The 17,309-nt window shown below is 41.1% G+C and overlaps 1 protein-coding gene across 1 annotated transcript in view; it reads right to left on the bottom strand.

Annotated features, from left to right (window-relative positions):
* Positions 1-17,309, bottom strand: part of LOC138966012 (scavenger receptor cysteine-rich domain superfamily protein-like) — a 93,080-nt gene that overhangs the window by 26,231 nt on the left and 49,540 nt on the right. The window contains exons 12-14 of the mRNA XM_070338102.1: positions 16,366-16,507; positions 14,168-14,319; positions 307-451 (exon numbers count right to left, since the gene is read on the bottom strand). Coding sequence (XP_070194203.1) covers positions 307-451; positions 14,168-14,319; positions 16,366-16,507 — 439 coding nt within the window. The remainder of the gene's footprint in view (positions 1-306; positions 452-14,167; positions 14,320-16,365; positions 16,508-17,309) is intronic.

Raw genomic sequence — 17,309 nt, 5'->3', positions numbered from 1 at the left:
GCAGGGAACTTAATTTAGTCTGTCTCCAGCTGTTGGTAAAGCAATTAGCGTGTATAGTCATCGAGTACATATGGCTTTAAGGTGATTAAATGTATGAGCGAATGAAGTTCCTATTACTTCCCCAAACCCCAAACCCCACAACCGTGGTTTGTATATGGGCCAATGGCCACCACTACAATAAACCATCCAAAAGGCAAAGTCTAATATATCTCTGCATGTCATATATTCAAACAATGACGAAAGTCGTGACTTCTTATGATTCAGGTAAGTGAAAAAAGCGTGACACAAGCGTGACACACAACTCACGTGGGAAAACCCAGTTGTCTGCAGACCACTGACGCTATAGTGTGATGTATGCTGGTAAAAAATCGCGCTCTGTACCAGCGACGTCCTCTGAACACTTCCAGTCGTCCTGCGTTAGGCGCGCCTCCATCCACCAGACGAACTTTGCCTGAAAAAGAGGCGACGTTGTTAAAGAGACCTTTCTGCCAGTGCAATAGATTTGGCGACGACCGTGTTTGGAAATAACTCTGTCGGGTTTGTAAGGGTGGTGAGAGAGTGAATAGGGGAGACCGGGGCTAGTCCGCCCCCGGGGCACATCTGTCTTTGTCTGTTTATTCTTACGTTCGCCACCTTTTAGTCATTCACACCATGTGAGAGTGGTGTCCCTTCTTCCCGCCATATCCTGCATAAGTTCAAAGGTTGCACGCCCATATATCGTGAGTACAGATCACAAAAAGTGTTTTTCTTCATTTTTGGCTCACGTAAGTGTAGCCTATGCGATGCTAACTTTTGTCTGTCTGTGCGTGCGTGCGTGCGTGTGTGTGTGTGTGTGTGATAGAAACTTTAACATTTCCGAGTCTATGGATAAAGCTCGCATAAGAAGATTACGTCTCGGTCAAAAGTGTTTGACGTGTGTGATAGAAACTTTAACATTTGAAGACGTCACATTATGACGTAAGAGGGTTAGACGTCACGCGAAGGAATTACTGAAAGTCTCGGTCATTGTTATTGTGAGCGGGCCGAGACTAGTTGGCAGATCCAGTGTCTCGCTTTCTTGAACAGTTTCACCTATGCTTACTGTGTGACAGTGTGTGTGTGTGTGTGTGTGTGTGTGTGTGTGTGTGTGTGTGTGTGTGTGTGTGTATATGTGTGACGGAGTGATTGAGTTTGTGTTACTGTTTGTCGATTTCTTACGTGAGCCTTGAAGGCTTCGCCTCTTGTTTGTAACATGAATGCATTGGAGTTGATTTAGGTTTTGATCCATTACCTCTGAAAACAAATACTTAGTCTTGGTGTCGAGTGAAAGTGCGTTAATTAAGGTCGAGTTCTGACGAAAGTTTTGCTTCTTCCTTCCCATGTTGTGCTCGCTATCTGGCGACTAGAGTTGCCTGTCCGTGCGGGGGCAAGTCCGCCTATTTGTCATGGGGCATGTCCGCCGTGAGCAGTATGTACAACACATGTTCATGCGAACATAAAAACTGTCTGCACATTGATATCAGCTTCACATTTGTCTTGATGTAAAATAAACAAGAGGCGAAACACACACACACACACACACACACACACACACACACACACACACACACACACACACACACACACACACACACTAAGCATAGGTGAAACTGTGCAAGAAAGCGAGACACTAGATCTGCCAACAAGTCTCGGCCCGCTCACAATAACAATGACCGAGACTTTCAGTAATTCCTTCGCGTGACGTCTAACCCTCTTACGTCATAATGTGACGTTTTCAAATGTTAAAGTTTCTATCACACACGTCAAACACTTTTGACCGAGACGTAATCTTCTTATGCGAGCTTTATCCATAGACTCGGAAATGTTAAAGTTTCTATCACACACACACACACGCACGCACGCACGCACAGACAGACAAAAGTTAGCATCGCATAGGCTACACTTACGTGAGCCAAAAACCAGTCTTCTAGTTCATCAAACTCGCCAGTTATATGCTACCAAAAGTATAAAAGTAGCATAACTGGCGAGCCACTTTTGATGCTAGTTTTCATGCTACTTTTGATGCTAGTTTTCATGCCACTTTTGATGCAAGTTTTCAAGCCACTTTTGATGCTAGTTTTAATGCCACTTTTGATGCTAGTTTTCATGCCACTTTTGATGCAAGTTTTTATGCCACTTTTGATGCTAGTTTTCAAGCTACTTTTGATGCTAGTTTTCATGCTAGTTGTCATGATAGTTTTCATGATAGTTCAGTTAGAAAGGGAGGCATCTTCAAATCAAAAATGGCTTTTGTTTTGAACATGCTGTTGGGAAGATTTGCTTTTCATCGACAACAAATCCAATGTCATGGAACGATGTGTAGCCAGAGAAAACAGTGTCGGTGGTATACATGTGTTACACTTAAGGTAAACCGTACCTGTGTTAAGATAAAACGTGCACTGAATATATCTCGATGACTATCGTCCCTCCGCCAAGGGAAAGGGGTTGTTTTGTCCAAATCCATCAAGACATATAGTACACCAAAGTATTTGCCTATTTGTTTCTTTTCACTGCTCGTTACTCTCTTCTTCTCCTTTTCCTGGCCTCTCTCTTTGTCTTTCTTTCCGTCTCTCTCTCTCTTTCTCTCTCTCTTTCTCTCTCTTGATAACCATTTTTTGTCCCTTGCCAATAGGCTAAATGTATCTGCAAAATGCGACAGTCCTGATTCTGACATTGAAGTCTCTTTATCAAAATTACTGGATTTGTGTAACCAGAAATGTAAACCAGACGATTTTTTTTACTATTCCAGACATGGCAGTGCATGAGGTAGGGAAGGTGCTAGAAGGCCTGGAGAATAAAATGTCCATGGGTCCTGATAAGATTCCTCCTTACTTGACCAAACTAGCTCTACCATATATTGTGGAGCCACTCACCTATGTGTATAATCTCTGCATAAAGCAAAATACTGTACCTAGTTTGTTAAAAAGAGCAAAAGTAATTCCACTCCATAAAGGCGGAAATTTATCCGACCCAAATAACTTTAGACCCATTTCCTTATTACCCATTTTATCCAAACCATTGGAAAAAACATATTCACAAACATTTGCTCGTGTACATAGAAAGCAGAAACCTTTTCCATCAATTTCAATCTGGTTTTCGAACAAATCACTCTTGTCACAGCGTCCTTACCACGCTATGCGACACCTGGCTGTCTGCAACAAACCGATCTGAAATCAGTGGTGCTGTGTTTCTCGACTTTAAAAAAGCATTTGATCTTGTTGATCATTCAATTCTATTGAAGAAATTACAGTTGTATGTCAGAAACAGTTCAGTGTGTAACTTCTTTGCTTCCTATTTACATGACAGATCTCAATATACTGCCCTAAACTGTAAAATATCTACTGAGGAGACTGTGAAATGCGGGGTGCCTCAGGGTTCAGTGCTTGGGCCGATCTTGTTCTGTCTGTATATCAATGATCTGCCACTGCACATTTCTGATAGTAATGTAAGAAGTGATTTTTTTGCTGACGATTCTTCTCTTCATGCAAGTGGAAAGTCTGTTCCAGTAATAGAGTCCTCCCTTCAAACAGCTTTAAACGATGTAAATAACTGGTGTAGTGCTAATGCTATGCGTGTCCATCCAATGAAAACTAAAAGTATGGTAATTGCAACCAGACAAAAACACCAGATTTCTCCACTCAAACTAAATCTTACTATTGGTACGCAATCAATTGAACAAGTTCAACAGCATCGCGTTTTAGGGGTAATTATTGATTGTGAATTCAAGTGGCAGGCACAATTACAGCATATTTGCAAGAAAGTAGCCAAGAACGTTTTCCTCCTATCCAAGTTAAAGCAATTTACGGACAGAAGGACCCTGGAAATGTTCCACCATGCTCATGTAATGCCTCACATTAATTATGTTTCGACGCTCTGGGATGGCAGCAGTGACGTCCACTTGAAAAAGTTAGACTCTCTCTATCGTCCCTTGGCCAAACTCATCGTAAATGATAATGCATCAACAGATATCAAATTAAAAATGCTTAACTTTCTTCCACTGAAAAAGCATCTCATGTTAAACAAAGCCATTTTCATGCATAAATTGTATTACGGTAAAGTGCCGATTTACATTACATCATTATTTAATAAAGCTACCCACAGATATGGGTCGGTCAACTTGATCCCACCGATTCCACGAATTGACCTGTATAAGACCAGTCTTGCTTTTTCGGGTAGTTCAGTTTGGAATTCGCTTCCATCATCCTTTAAGCACTTAAAGTCATTAAAAAGTTTTAAAAAATGTGTTAAAAAACACTTTATGTCTGAGTAGTTTAACGCCTTATGATTTGCCACACTTAGTACTACGTCAAAGATATGCTGTGCATTGTATGTTCTGAACATATTTTTGTTGTACTATTGCTACATGTTCGATTGCTACCAGCTTGTATTTATAATTACCTGCATAGTATGCATTTGATTTTATGAATAACCACATATGTATGCTCTTCATGCCTCATCTTCATCATTATCATCATCGTCATCATCATCACTATGATCATCGTCATCTTTATTATCACGTCCTGAAGTTTTCCGACCTCCTTTTGTTGGTTAACTTTTTAATTTTTTAATTATATTATTGTGTGTCTATGCGTCCCAAGGACAGATTGTAAGAAAAGGCGTAGCCTTAAATCTTAATCCTTGTTAAATAAAGTTCAATTCAATTCAATTCTCTCTCCTCTCTCTCCCTCTCTCTCTCCTCTCTCTCTCTCAGTCTCTCTCTCTCTCTCTCCTCTCTCAGTCTCTCTCCTCTCTCTCTCTCTCTCTCCTCTCTCAGTCTCTCTCTCTCTCTCTCAGTCTCTCTCTCTCTCTCTCTCTTTCTCCTCTCTCTCTCAGTCTCTCTCTCCTCTCTCAGTCTCTCTCTCCTCTCTCTTTCTCTCTCTCTCCTCTCTCTCTCTCTCTCTCTCTCTCTCTCTCTCTCTCTCTCTCTCTCTCTCTCTCTCTCTCTCTCTCTCTCTCTCTCCCTCTCCCATATCTACAGGACAGCTCTCTGCAGGTTCAGACTTGGCGTCTCTCCATTCAGTGCACACAGGCAACGTTTTTCGCATTCGGAAGCAAGCCGGCTATGCCCTTTTTGTACAAATAAAACTGAGGATGAAATGCATGTTGTCTTTGTGTGCCCAGTGTATCAGGCTATTAGAACCAGATATATTGGCATACCGGTTGACTCTCCATGCGAACTCCAACTGTGTGAACTGTTGAAAGGTAGCGACGAAACAAAAGCCGTAAGTTTTGCTAAATATCTATTCCTGGCTTGGAAAGCGAGGCAGAAGAGACTTGATGTTTGATTCGCGACATGGAAAATGTACCCCTCGGTATTACCGTTACCAGAAAGTTTTCATGGTTGATACACTGTTTGCTACGATGTATATATCTATATTGTGAGGTGACTATATTAGCAAGCAACTGCCAAAAATATTTAAAACCATGTATATACATTTGATTCGATTACGTGAAATGCTGATTTTGTACATTTCCTCTTTTTTTTACCATTGTAAAAACCAAATCACTGGTTACACAATTAAACAATCCAATCCAATCCAATCTCTCTCTCCTCTCTCAGTCTCTCTCTCTCTCTCTCTCCTCTCTCAGTCTCTCTCTCCTCTCTCTCTCTCTCCTCTCTCAGTCTCTCTCTCTCTCCTCTCTCACTCTCTCTCTCTCTCTCTCCTCTCTCAGTCTCTCTCTCTCTCTCTCTCTCTACTTAATTAGTGTAGTTTAGAGCGAGCAAACTGGTCAGATAATTTTACACAGATGTACGTTAGATGCAGTCTTGCTCGAATCAAAGGAAATAATTATATTAGGTGACTTTAATATTAATCTGTTAAAACAGAACAAAATGTGGCTTGATATACTTAACCTCTATAATCTCAAACAAATATACTGACCAGGGCCGGACTAGGCTAAGAGGAGGGGGGGGTTGCTAGAGCAGGGGGATATCCCCCCTGGCGGCAGGGGCGGATCAGTTCATTTTATGGGGGGGGGGGGTTCAAAAGTATATTGTGAAGATATGGGTGTGAAGGCGCGAAGCGCCGAGCCAACGGCGCGAAGCGCCTAGCTTGCTAGGGGGGTCCGGGGGCATGCTCCCCCGGAGAATTGTGAAAAAAAGGATGCAAAATGGTGCAATCTGGTGCATTCTGAGGATGATCATTACCAGTTTCAGGCAGCAGATTTTGTCACTGATTATAACCCCCAAAATTGAAACTCAATGTAAAATAAAGAAATGCATACCTCATTCAATATTTTTATATTTTTATATTTATAAGGTGGGTCCGGAAACCCTATAACCCCCCCCCCCCCTCGTCCGCCCCTGGGCGGGGTCAAGGGGCAGAGCCCCTTGTGGGGGTCAGGGGGCGAAGCTCCCTGAAGCTGATGGGTAGGTCATATTCTGAGATAAGAAAATGGTCGCTCCTTGCATGTAAGGGCATAAAATAAGCTATAATAAAAAATGTTTTAAATAAGTAAGGTACATGTTCAGGCAAGGGGGGGGGGGGGGGGTTGCGCAACCCCCATAACCCCCCCCGGTAGTCCGGCCCTGCTGACGTCCAAAAGAAACGCGAAAAACAGTGTCTAGTGTCATTTATTGCCTAATAAAAAAATCGTACAAAAATTCAAATTTCATTATTAATGTCCAATTTTTGGTAGAGTAGAACACTGACTTATGGTCCATAACACAGTAAGGTTGTGGAGACGATGCGTTATTAGCGCTTAACAGAACAGTCAATAGCGTGTGTGGCCCCCATTAGCATCGATGACGGCCTGGCATCGGCGCTGCATTGAGCGGACCAACGTGTTGCTGGCTTGCCTGGGAATGTTGGTCCAGGCCTGCCGGACGGCCCGATCAAGATCAGCGACAGTTGTGGGCCTTGGGACCACCCTGTTGAGCTGTGTCTGGAGCAAGTCCCAAAATTGCTCAATAGGGTTCATGTCAGGAGATAACGCTGGCCAAGGCATCACCTGGATGCCTGAGCGATGCAGGAGATCCTGAGTGGCCCTGGCGGTGTGGGGGCCCGCGTTGTCGTGCTGGAAAACCCAGTTTCCATGGGCTTGAAAAAAGGGCAGCACATGAGGGTGCAGCACCTGGTCCATATAGCGCTGCGCTGTTACGCCGTTGCCGGGTCCAGGACCCAGGCCTTGGAAGATGACGGGACCTAGCACCTGGTTGTGGCCGATGGCGCCCCACAACATGAGGCTGGGCCCACCTCGGGCGTTGTTCTCCACGACACAGTTGTCAGCATAGTGGTAACCACTTCTTCTCCATACCCGAACACGCCCGTCGGCATGGTCAATGCAGAAACGGCTTTCATCGCTGAAAAGCACGTTCTGCCAGCGAACATTGTTCCAATTGAGGTGGCCTTGCGCCCAATGCAGGCGTGCCTGTCTATGGCGCACGGTGAGGACGGGTCCCCTGGCTGGACGGCAGTTCCTCGGCCCTCTGAAGCGAAGTCGCCGGCTGGCCGTTTGCCTAGAAATGGGTGCCTGGTGTGTCCCTATAACAGTTTTGGCTGTTTCTGCAGCTGTTCTGAAGGGATGTGCAACATGGCTGGGGAAAATGTGCCGATCTTCTTTGGCGTCGTCACTCGGGGTCTGCCGCTTCGATCGGCATCAGCAGTAGAGCCAGTTATCACAAACCGCTGCAGGAGACGATAAATGGTGGATATGTGACATAGGAAAGTCGCAGCCACGGCTTCCGGCGTGTCCCCAGCCTCCAGACGTCCAATGGCTCTCTCGCGTTCAGCAGAAGTGAGTCTTGGCATGGTGATAGCGTCGAATGAGGGACCGATGAAACCTGTAACTTTGTGCCATTTTTATCCTCTAGTGACAGTGAACACCACTCACTGATCAGCTTTTGTGCTGTTCTTGCACGTGCAGCTGAACTGCACAAGAAAAATGTCTCAGCTAACTCGGGCTTTACGTGGATTGCAAGTGCGCTGATGCGGTAAAAATCACAATACACCTTCCTCAGACATTGGTCTTGATATACTGGCTGCCAAAAATAACGCAACTTTTGTTCATCCAGAAAAAAATTATTTGTAAAATAAATAATATTTTTCGCGTTTCTTTTGGACGTCAGTACACACCTACGAGAGTCACAGCAACCAACAGCACTCTGATAGATTCTATTTATGTGACTGATCACGGTAACATTGTTGAATGTTGTGTTCCAGCCAGTGGTTGATCACCGTAACATTGTTGAATGTTGTGTTCCAGCCAGTGGTTGATCACCGTAACATTGTTGAATGTTGTGTTCCAGCCAGTGGTTGATCACCGTAACATTGTTGAATGTTGTGTTCCAGCCAGTGGTTGCAGCGATCACTTTCCCATTTGTTTAACGTGGTGGAGAAAGGGTATAAAAATTCCTAAAGCTGGCCATAAGACAATAAAATATAGATCCTTTTCTCAATTCAACGAAGACACATTTCTCCGTGACCTCTGTAATTCCTCTCTCCCTGAGGTTTATAATCATACGAATTCTGATGCTGCTCTAACGCACTGGCTGAATGCCTTCACTAACATTTATGATCGACATGCTCCATGGAGAACTAAGAGAGTCAAACAGGTAGTAAAACCTAAGTGGTTTGATGATGAACGAAGAGAGTCAAACAGGTAGTAAAACCTACGTGGTTTGATGATGAACTAAGAGAGTCAAACAGGTAGTAAAACCTACGTGGTTTGATGATGAACTAAGAGAGTCAAACAGGTAGTAAAACCTACGTGGTTTGATGATGAACTAAGAGAGTCAAACAGGTAGTAAAACCTACGTGGTTTGATGATGAACTAAGAGAGTCAAACAGGTAGTAAAACCTAAGTGGTTTGATGATGAACTAAGAGAGTCAAACAGGTAGTAAAACCTAAGTGGTTTGATGATGAACTAAGAGAGTCAAACAGGTAGTAAAACCTAAGTGGTTTGATGATGAACTAAGAGAGTCAAACAGGTAGTAAAACCTAAGTGGTTTGATGATAGACATGCTCCATGGAGAACTAAGAGAGTCAAACAGGTAGTAAAACCTAAGTGGTTTGATGATGAACTAAGAGAGTCAAACAGGTAGTAAAACCTAAGTGGTTTGATGATGAACTAAGAGAGTCAAACAGGTAGTAAAACCTACGTGGTTTGATGATGAACTAAGAGAGTCAAACAGGTAGTAAAACCTAAGTGGTTTGATGATGAACTAAGAGAGTCAAACAGGTAGTAAAACCTACGTGGTTTGATGATGAACTAAGAGAGTCAAACAGGTAGTAAAACCTAAGTGGTTTGATGATGAACTAAGAGAGTCAAACAGGTAGTAAAACCTAAGTGGTTTGATGATGAACTAAGAGAGTCAAACAGGTAGTAAAACCTAAGTGGTTTGATGATGAACTAAGAGAGTCAAACAGGTAGTAAAACCTAAGTGGTTTGATGATGGACATGCTCCATGGAGAACTAAGAGAGTCAAACAGGTAGTAAAACCTACGTGGTTTGATGATGAACTAAGAGAGTCAAACAGGTAGTAAAACCTAAGTGGTTTGATGATGAACTAAGAGAGTCAAACAGGTAGTAAAACCAACGTGGTTTGATGATGAACTAAGAGAAAACCTAAGTGGTTTGATGATGAACTAAGAGAGTCAAACAGGTAGTAAAACCTAAGTGGTTTGATGATGAACGAAGAGAGTCAAACAGGTAGTAAAACCTAAGTGGTTTGATGATGAATTACAAGATGCACTTGATCATCGTGGTTTGTTTTAAAGTCAATCGGTAAAGAAGAGGAGTATAGAGAACAGAGAAATAAAGTTAATTCAATGAAACGATTAAAAAAAAGAAAGTATTTTCAAGGCCTTGCTTCTTCAAAACAAAATTCAAAGAACATTTGGAAAGCAATAAATGAACTTACAAATAAAACGACTGCACCTACTTCAAGTTACCTAAAGGACATATCACCTGATGATTTAAACACACACTCTTCTAAAATAGCTGAAAAGGTTATTATAAACGATAAAACAACCTTAAATAAATTGGAAGTTTTGGAAGACTTCTGTAAATCAAAACAAATTTTTATCTCAGTTAAATATTCCTCCGCTTACGGTGCCTGAAGTATTTCACGCACTCACTCATTTAAAGCAAACGGGTACCCGGGGAATAGACGGGCTTGATGGAAGGATTCTAAAGTTATCAGCCCCTGTAATTTCTGACACCCTCACTTACATTTATAATCTCTGCTTAGAACAAAAATATTTTCCAATAGCCCTCAAGCAGGCTAAAATCATTCCTCTGTTTAAATCTGGCGAAAAGAAAGACCCCTCAAATTATAGGCCGATTTCTAGACTGTCAGTTTTATCAAAACCACTGGAAGTATATAAACAAACACCTATTATCGCACTTTGACCACAATCAATTATTTCACCCTAACCAGTCTGGATTTAGAGCTCATCACTCCTGTCACACTGCCTTAGTCTCTCTTGTTGATCAGTGGTTGGAAAAGATCAAGGATACTGAATTTTGTGGAGCTGTGTTTGTAGATTTTGCCAAAGCTTTTGATGTAATTGACCACAAGTTGTTACTGAGGAAACTCACATTGTATGGACTCGGGATTGATTCTGTTGAACTTATAACTTCTTTTCTTAGTGACAGGCAACAGGCTGATACGCAAACGCCTCAGCATCAAGTATGCAGAATGTACGATATGGCGTACCACAAGGGTCAGTTTTAGGCCCTCTCCTCTTCTCTATATACATAAATGACCTTCCCCTTCACATTGAGAATTTATGTGAACTTTTTGTAGATGACACAACCATACATTCTAGTAACACCAATTTCAGTCGTTTATCATAATCACTGCAAGAAAGTTTAAACCAGTTGAGTGAATGGACTGAGCTAAATCACATGTCCCTTAACCCGCCAAAAACAAATCCATGATAAAAACGCCAGAACATAACTTCAACATTTCACGATCTAACGGTTAATGATAAAACTTGTTCAAAAAGTCGACCATCATAAAGTTTTGGGAGTGACCATCGATAATAACCTGTCTTGGTCACATCACATAGAACAACTTTCAAAACTCGTGTCCAAGAAAGTTTATTTATTATCTAGAATCGAGCACTTTCTGAATTTGGAAGCCAGGAAATTATTCTGTAATGCTCATATTCAGTCTGCTATTGATTACGCGTCTACCTTGCAGGACTCGGCAAGTGATAATTCATTCAAACCACTTATTAGATTACACAAACGAGCGCTTAAAGTAGTCTTATTACAGAAAACAACCCTATCTGAGTTAGACTACACAAACTTAGGCATTCTTCCTCTCATTTACAGCTTTGTTGCGTCAGTGCAATCTACTCTGTAATTCTTAACTCATGTCAAATGAACTTACATTTTTCATTTAAGCAATGTATTGTTTGTAAATTGATGATATGTTCTTACTTTCATTTTATTATAATCATGTAACAGTAGTTTTCTTTACTTGCTTATTCTTTAGAAATTTTAGACTAGTCCCTCTTTAGGGCGAGGGCCAGATGTAAAAAAAAAGCAGATCACTGCTTACTCTATTACCCTCGTTAAATAAAGAATTGTTCTTGTTCTTGTTCTCTGTCTCTCTAGTTTATTCAGGTAGCCGTCTCTGGAACGCTCTTCCGAATGCCCTACGGTAAGCTACAGATTCTTTCAGAAACAATTATATATCGCATTTAATGAGAATAGTATAATCCTGATAGCTATGTTCCTTTCGGATACAGTCACTCATGTTTTGAATTAACGGTTTCTTTCACGAGATTATGATGTTTTGCACAATATCCATCGTTTTGCAGAGTTGATGTACTATTGCATATTATTCTGACCTTGCACATTTTTTGCTTTGCACCTTGTCATAAACATTCATGAACTACAATGTTTCTATATAATGTGCTTATGTACATAAATTAATACTATTTCACTAATTATCCAAGCGGAGCGCGGGCGAAGCCCGCGCGTAGCGAGGTAGTTTTTTTTTTCATCTCCCAGCACTGAACATTTTTTTGCCAAGTGGTGTCTGTCTGGACATTGTTCTAGAATTCATCTTTTAGCACAATATTAGCGACACTGTTTGGACAATTCTATTAAAATTAGGCGTACAAACTGATTTTGTTTCGGGGAATCCTCTCAGAGGATCAGAATTTTCATATAATATCATCGGAAGCTGTTACAACGGGAAAATGTGAAACTTTTGTCACTTTTTAACATGGAATTTCATCTTTGAGCGTTTCAAGCGGACTTTAATAAAATAGTTATTTGCGAATTATGCAGCGGAAGACACTCACCGGTTCAACATGTGTATGGTCATTAAACCTCAAAACATTTCAGTAAGTGGTTTAGACAAACACCTCCGCCATGGGAGGGTGACTGGTTTGTAGCTGAAGAGTTTTTTTCTAAAGTGTGTTCTAAATACAAATGACGTACTGGTAATGATGTAATGAGTTGTTCTAATCTTGTTCTTGGAACTCTTGCTGTTCCAAGCTTGTTCTTAGCAAGTCTTGGTGACGAGAACAAAGACTATCAATGAAATCTTTAGAAATAACCTCTGACAACGACGACGATGACGACGACGACGACGACGATAACAACAACAACAACAAATGACATCGACGACGACGACGACAACAACAACAACAACAACAACAACAACAACAACAACAACAACAACAACAACAACAACAACAACAACAACAACAACACGAGAACAACAACAATCACGACAACGAACATGACAACAACAACACCAACAACTACGACGACAACTACAACGACTGGGTTATGATGACATCACCAATGATTTAAAGGCCGTTAAAAAATCGTTAAATCCTATTTCTTTACTGATTCTTATGAAATTTTAAAGGTTGGTTTGTTGTCCCCAACTTATTTTCACTCCATACTTTTCCAGAAGAAAAACATAATTTTGGCAGTTAAAAACCGTTAAATTTCAATTCTTCACCGATATTTATGAAATTTTGTGGGTAGGTTCGTTGTCCCCAACTGATTTTCACTCTATACTTTTCCAGAAGAAAGACATAATTTTGGCAGTTAAAAAACGTTAAATTTCAATTCTTCACCTATCTTTATGAAATTTAGTGGGTGGGTCCGTTGTCCCAAACTGAATTTTAAGACATACTTTTCCAGACAAAAAACCTTATTTTTGGCAGTTAAAAACCGTTAAATCTCAATTCTTCATCGATATTTTTATGAAATTTTGTGGGTAGGTTCGTTGTCCCCAACTGATTTTCACTCCATACTTTTCCAGAAGAAAAACATAATTTTGGCAGTTAAAAACCGTTACATTTAAATTTTCACCTATCTTTATGAAATTTAGTGGGTGGGTCCGTTGTCCCAAACTGAATTTCAAGACAAACTATTCCAGTCAAAAAAACTTATTTTTGGCAGTTAAAAACCGTTAAGTCTCAATTCTACAGCGATATTTATGACATTTTGTGGGTAGGTTTGTTGTCAGATTTGACATGATGGCAGAATTGAAAGTGTGAGATATCCTGATGTTTCACAATTTATGCTGCATAATTCAGCCCCATAGGCGCTTGAATTTTAGGTGGAGTTGGGTTTTTTTTCAGCCCAAACCAGTAACCCCCACATGGTTTTCATGTCCCTTTCTGAGAGACTTCAAGAAGTTTCAATTTGACGTCATGATTAGCCTGCCGCATTAGCAAGTATGAAAACACGTCATCGATGACACATTTTAAGAGAGAGAGAGAGAGAGAGAGAGAGAGAGAGAGAGAGAGAGAGAGAGAGAGAGAGAGAGAGAGAGAGAGAGAGAGAGAGAGAGAGAGAGAGAGAATCATGTACACACAGATGGACGACTTCGCTTGGGGTATGTACTGCCCGGCAGTACACATCTACTTAATGTATTCATGTAGTAGTAGTCATTATAGTAGATTAGGTCCCTCTTTATGGCGAGTGCCAGATGCAAAAAAGTATTTATATGCTTATTCTGTTACCCTCGTAAAATAAAAAAATTGTCATTGTCATTCTCTCTCTCTCTCTCTCTCTCTCTCTCTCTCTTTCTCTCTCTCTTTCTCTCCCCCCTCTCTCTCTCTCTCTCTCTCTCTCTCCCCCACCTCTCTCTCTCTCTCTCCCCCACCTCTCTCTCTCTCTCTCTCTCTCTCTCTCTCTCTCTCTCTCTCACACATACTCTCCTACCCAAACAGCTGATAAAAACGGAGGAGTTGCAGGATTCAACTTGTGCAGTGGTGCATTCAGACAGGGACTTTTCGTTCCCCAGACAATGGAAGGACGCGTTGTACTGGGGCGAGCCGGAGACGTTTACAGCCATCATAGACTCATTCACAGCCCTGAAAACAAATCGAGAAAAACAATCACGAACGATAACCTAGTTATACGCTTAGTCAACTACAGTACCCATAGAGCCTCGAGCCCAGTAAGTGCCCCACCAAACCAAAAGTCTATCTGGATGTAATAACAAATTAATCTTGTATAATTATCTCTCTATATTGGTCTAAAGAATACATGTGTGAATTTGTGTCTCGAAATTGTCTGTTTGTAACTGTCAATAACTTAGTGTTCACATGTTTTAAATGTGAATGTTTATTTGACGTCTTGTCATGTTAGTTCTTGTGAATGTTTTATTTTGACTGAAATTGTACGTTTCATAAACCTAAACTTTCAGTTGTTAATTATTCGTATCCATATACTAGGCCAATCGTATTTTTGTGAGGCAATGTTTCTTCACGCGTTTCTTGTCCACGTGTTTCAGACACACCCCTCGTTAGTGACTGGGCTATCATGTCAAGTGGTAAAGCTTGACACACTAAATCATGCAGTCAATGTCAAGTGGTAAAGCTTGACACACTAAATCATGCAGTCAATGTCAAGTGGTAAAGCTTGACACACTAAATCATGCAGTCAATGTCAAGTGGTAAAGCTTGACACACTAAATCATGCAGTCAATGTCAAGTGGTAAAGCTTGACACACTAAATCATGCAGTCAATGTCAAGTGGTAAAGCTTGACACACTAAATCATGCAGTCAATGTCAAGTGGTAAAGCTTGACACACTAAATCATGCAGTCAATGTCAAGTGGTAAAGCTTGACACACTAAATCATGCAGTCAATGTCAAGTGGTAAAGCTTGACACACTAAATCATGCAGTCAATGTCAAGTGGTAAAGCTTGACACACTAAATCATGCAGTCAATGTCAAGTGGTAAAGCTTGACACACTAAATCATGCAGTCAATGTCAAGTGGTAAAGCTTGACACACTAAATCATGCAGTCAATGTCAAGTGGTAAAGCTTGACACACTAAATCATGCAGTCAATGTCAAGTGGTAAAGCTTGACACACTAAATCATGCAGTCAATGTCAAGTGGTAAAGCTTGACACACTAAATCATGCAGTCAATGTCAAGAGTCTTCACTCTTTCACAACCCTTACAAAGCCGACATAGTTATTTCCAAACATGGTCTATCAAACAAAGCCGACATAGTTATTTCCAAACATGGTCTATCAAAACAAGCCGACATAGTTATTTCCAAACATGGTCTATCAAACAAAGCCGACATAGTTATTTCCAAACATGGTCAATCAAACAAAGCCGACATAGTTATTTCCAAACATGGTCTATCAAAAAAAGCCGACATAGTTATTTCCAAACATGGTCTATCAAACAAAGCCGACATAGTTATTTCCAAACATGGTCTATCAAAAAAAGCCGACATAGTTATTTCCAAACATGGTCTATCAAACAAAGCCGACATAGTTATTTCCAAACATGGTCTATCAAACAAAGCAGACATAGTTATTCCCAAACATGGTCTATCAAACAAAGCCGACATAGTTATTCCCAAACATGGTCTATCAAACAAAGCAGACATAGTTATTCCCAAACATGGTCTATCAAACAAAGCCGACATAGTTATTCCCAAACATGGTCTATCAAACAAAGCGACATAGTTATTCCCAAACATGGTCTATCAAACAAAGCCGACATAGTTATTTCCAAACATGGTCTATCAAACAAAGCCGACATAGTTATTTCCAAACATGGTCTATCAAACAAAGCCGACATAGTTATTTCCAAACATGGTCTATCAAACAAAGCCGACATAGTTATTTCCAAACATGGTCTATCAAACAAAGCCGACATAGTTATTTCCAAACATGGTCTATCAAACAAAGCCGACATAGTTATTTCCAAACATGGTCTATCAAACAAAGCCGACATAGTTATTTCCAAACATGGTCTATCAAACAAAGCAGAGGCCCAAGGACTAATTCTTGCGGAAAACGAACAGAGAAAAATGGTACAGATAGGTTTAAGCTTCAACAATAAGCATATCCAAAACTCTCTTTGATTTCAAGAAAAATGTGTCAGAGATACCCTGGGTATCCGAGGTGGTTGCAGACGACACGAGTGTTGTTGAGAGTCCAGTCATCGCCACACACTGCTGACCACTGCTGACCCGCCCAGAAGTCCAGTGCACCCGTACCGTCCTTGTCTCCCTTTGCCAGGCAAACTTCGTCTGATCAATCAGACACAGTTATTATAGAGCACGTACAGTAGAACCCTTAGTAAGACTTCCCCATGTTACGACCTTGCTTTTTCACATGATCAATGGTGACTGCGTGTGAGAGTGATCAATCGAAACAACTAAAATGTCTTCGTTCACACGTGAGTACTGTAGTTTTAGGTCTGTAAATATACCTCCTGTGCTTGCCCTTGAGTTACTGAAAGATCCTGAGATGACTTATGTGATTTAATGGAGGATGTCATTTGGATGCTGCAAAGAACCGACGCGCTCACAAAGCAAAACGAACACCAGGATAGAAAAGTTAATCAAAGTTTTATTGTAGATCTGATCATACCGTCATAGCGAGCAGCTCTTAATATTATTAGATAAAAGGCTAAGCAAATCTATGGAGAGTCAATGGTTTTGTATAGGAGTGTGGCGGAAAAAAGCTAATCTAAGTTTGGAAATTGGAATGATGCCAGGGCGTAGAATCGACATCACTGGCTTGGGCGCAGTGGGAGCGCAGAGCGGTGGAGCGGGGAGCGCAGAGCGGTGGAGCGTGGAGCGAGGAGCGGTGGAAACTTTGACAGCATCTTCCTACTTTAAACAGGCTAAAGGCGAGCAACTAACGTTAACATTACAAATTAAACTTCATAAAAACTGGAGGCTGGCAGAAAACTGGGTCCAGGAAGAGAGCAAAACATAATAAATCTATTCTAAAACATGTTGATCCTTCAACGGCTTGCCAGCAAGTGACAGAGAATAAAGGCGATAAACCGCGAAGGTGAGCGAAAAAATACTACGCGTGAACGCA

Source organism: Littorina saxatilis, linkage group LG5 (assembly GCF_037325665.1).
Source record: "Littorina saxatilis isolate snail1 linkage group LG5, US_GU_Lsax_2.0, whole genome shotgun sequence".
NCBI classification, from domain to species: domain Eukaryota; kingdom Metazoa; phylum Mollusca; class Gastropoda; order Littorinimorpha; family Littorinidae; genus Littorina; species Littorina saxatilis.
This window is presented reverse-complemented; position numbering and strand designations above follow the sequence as displayed.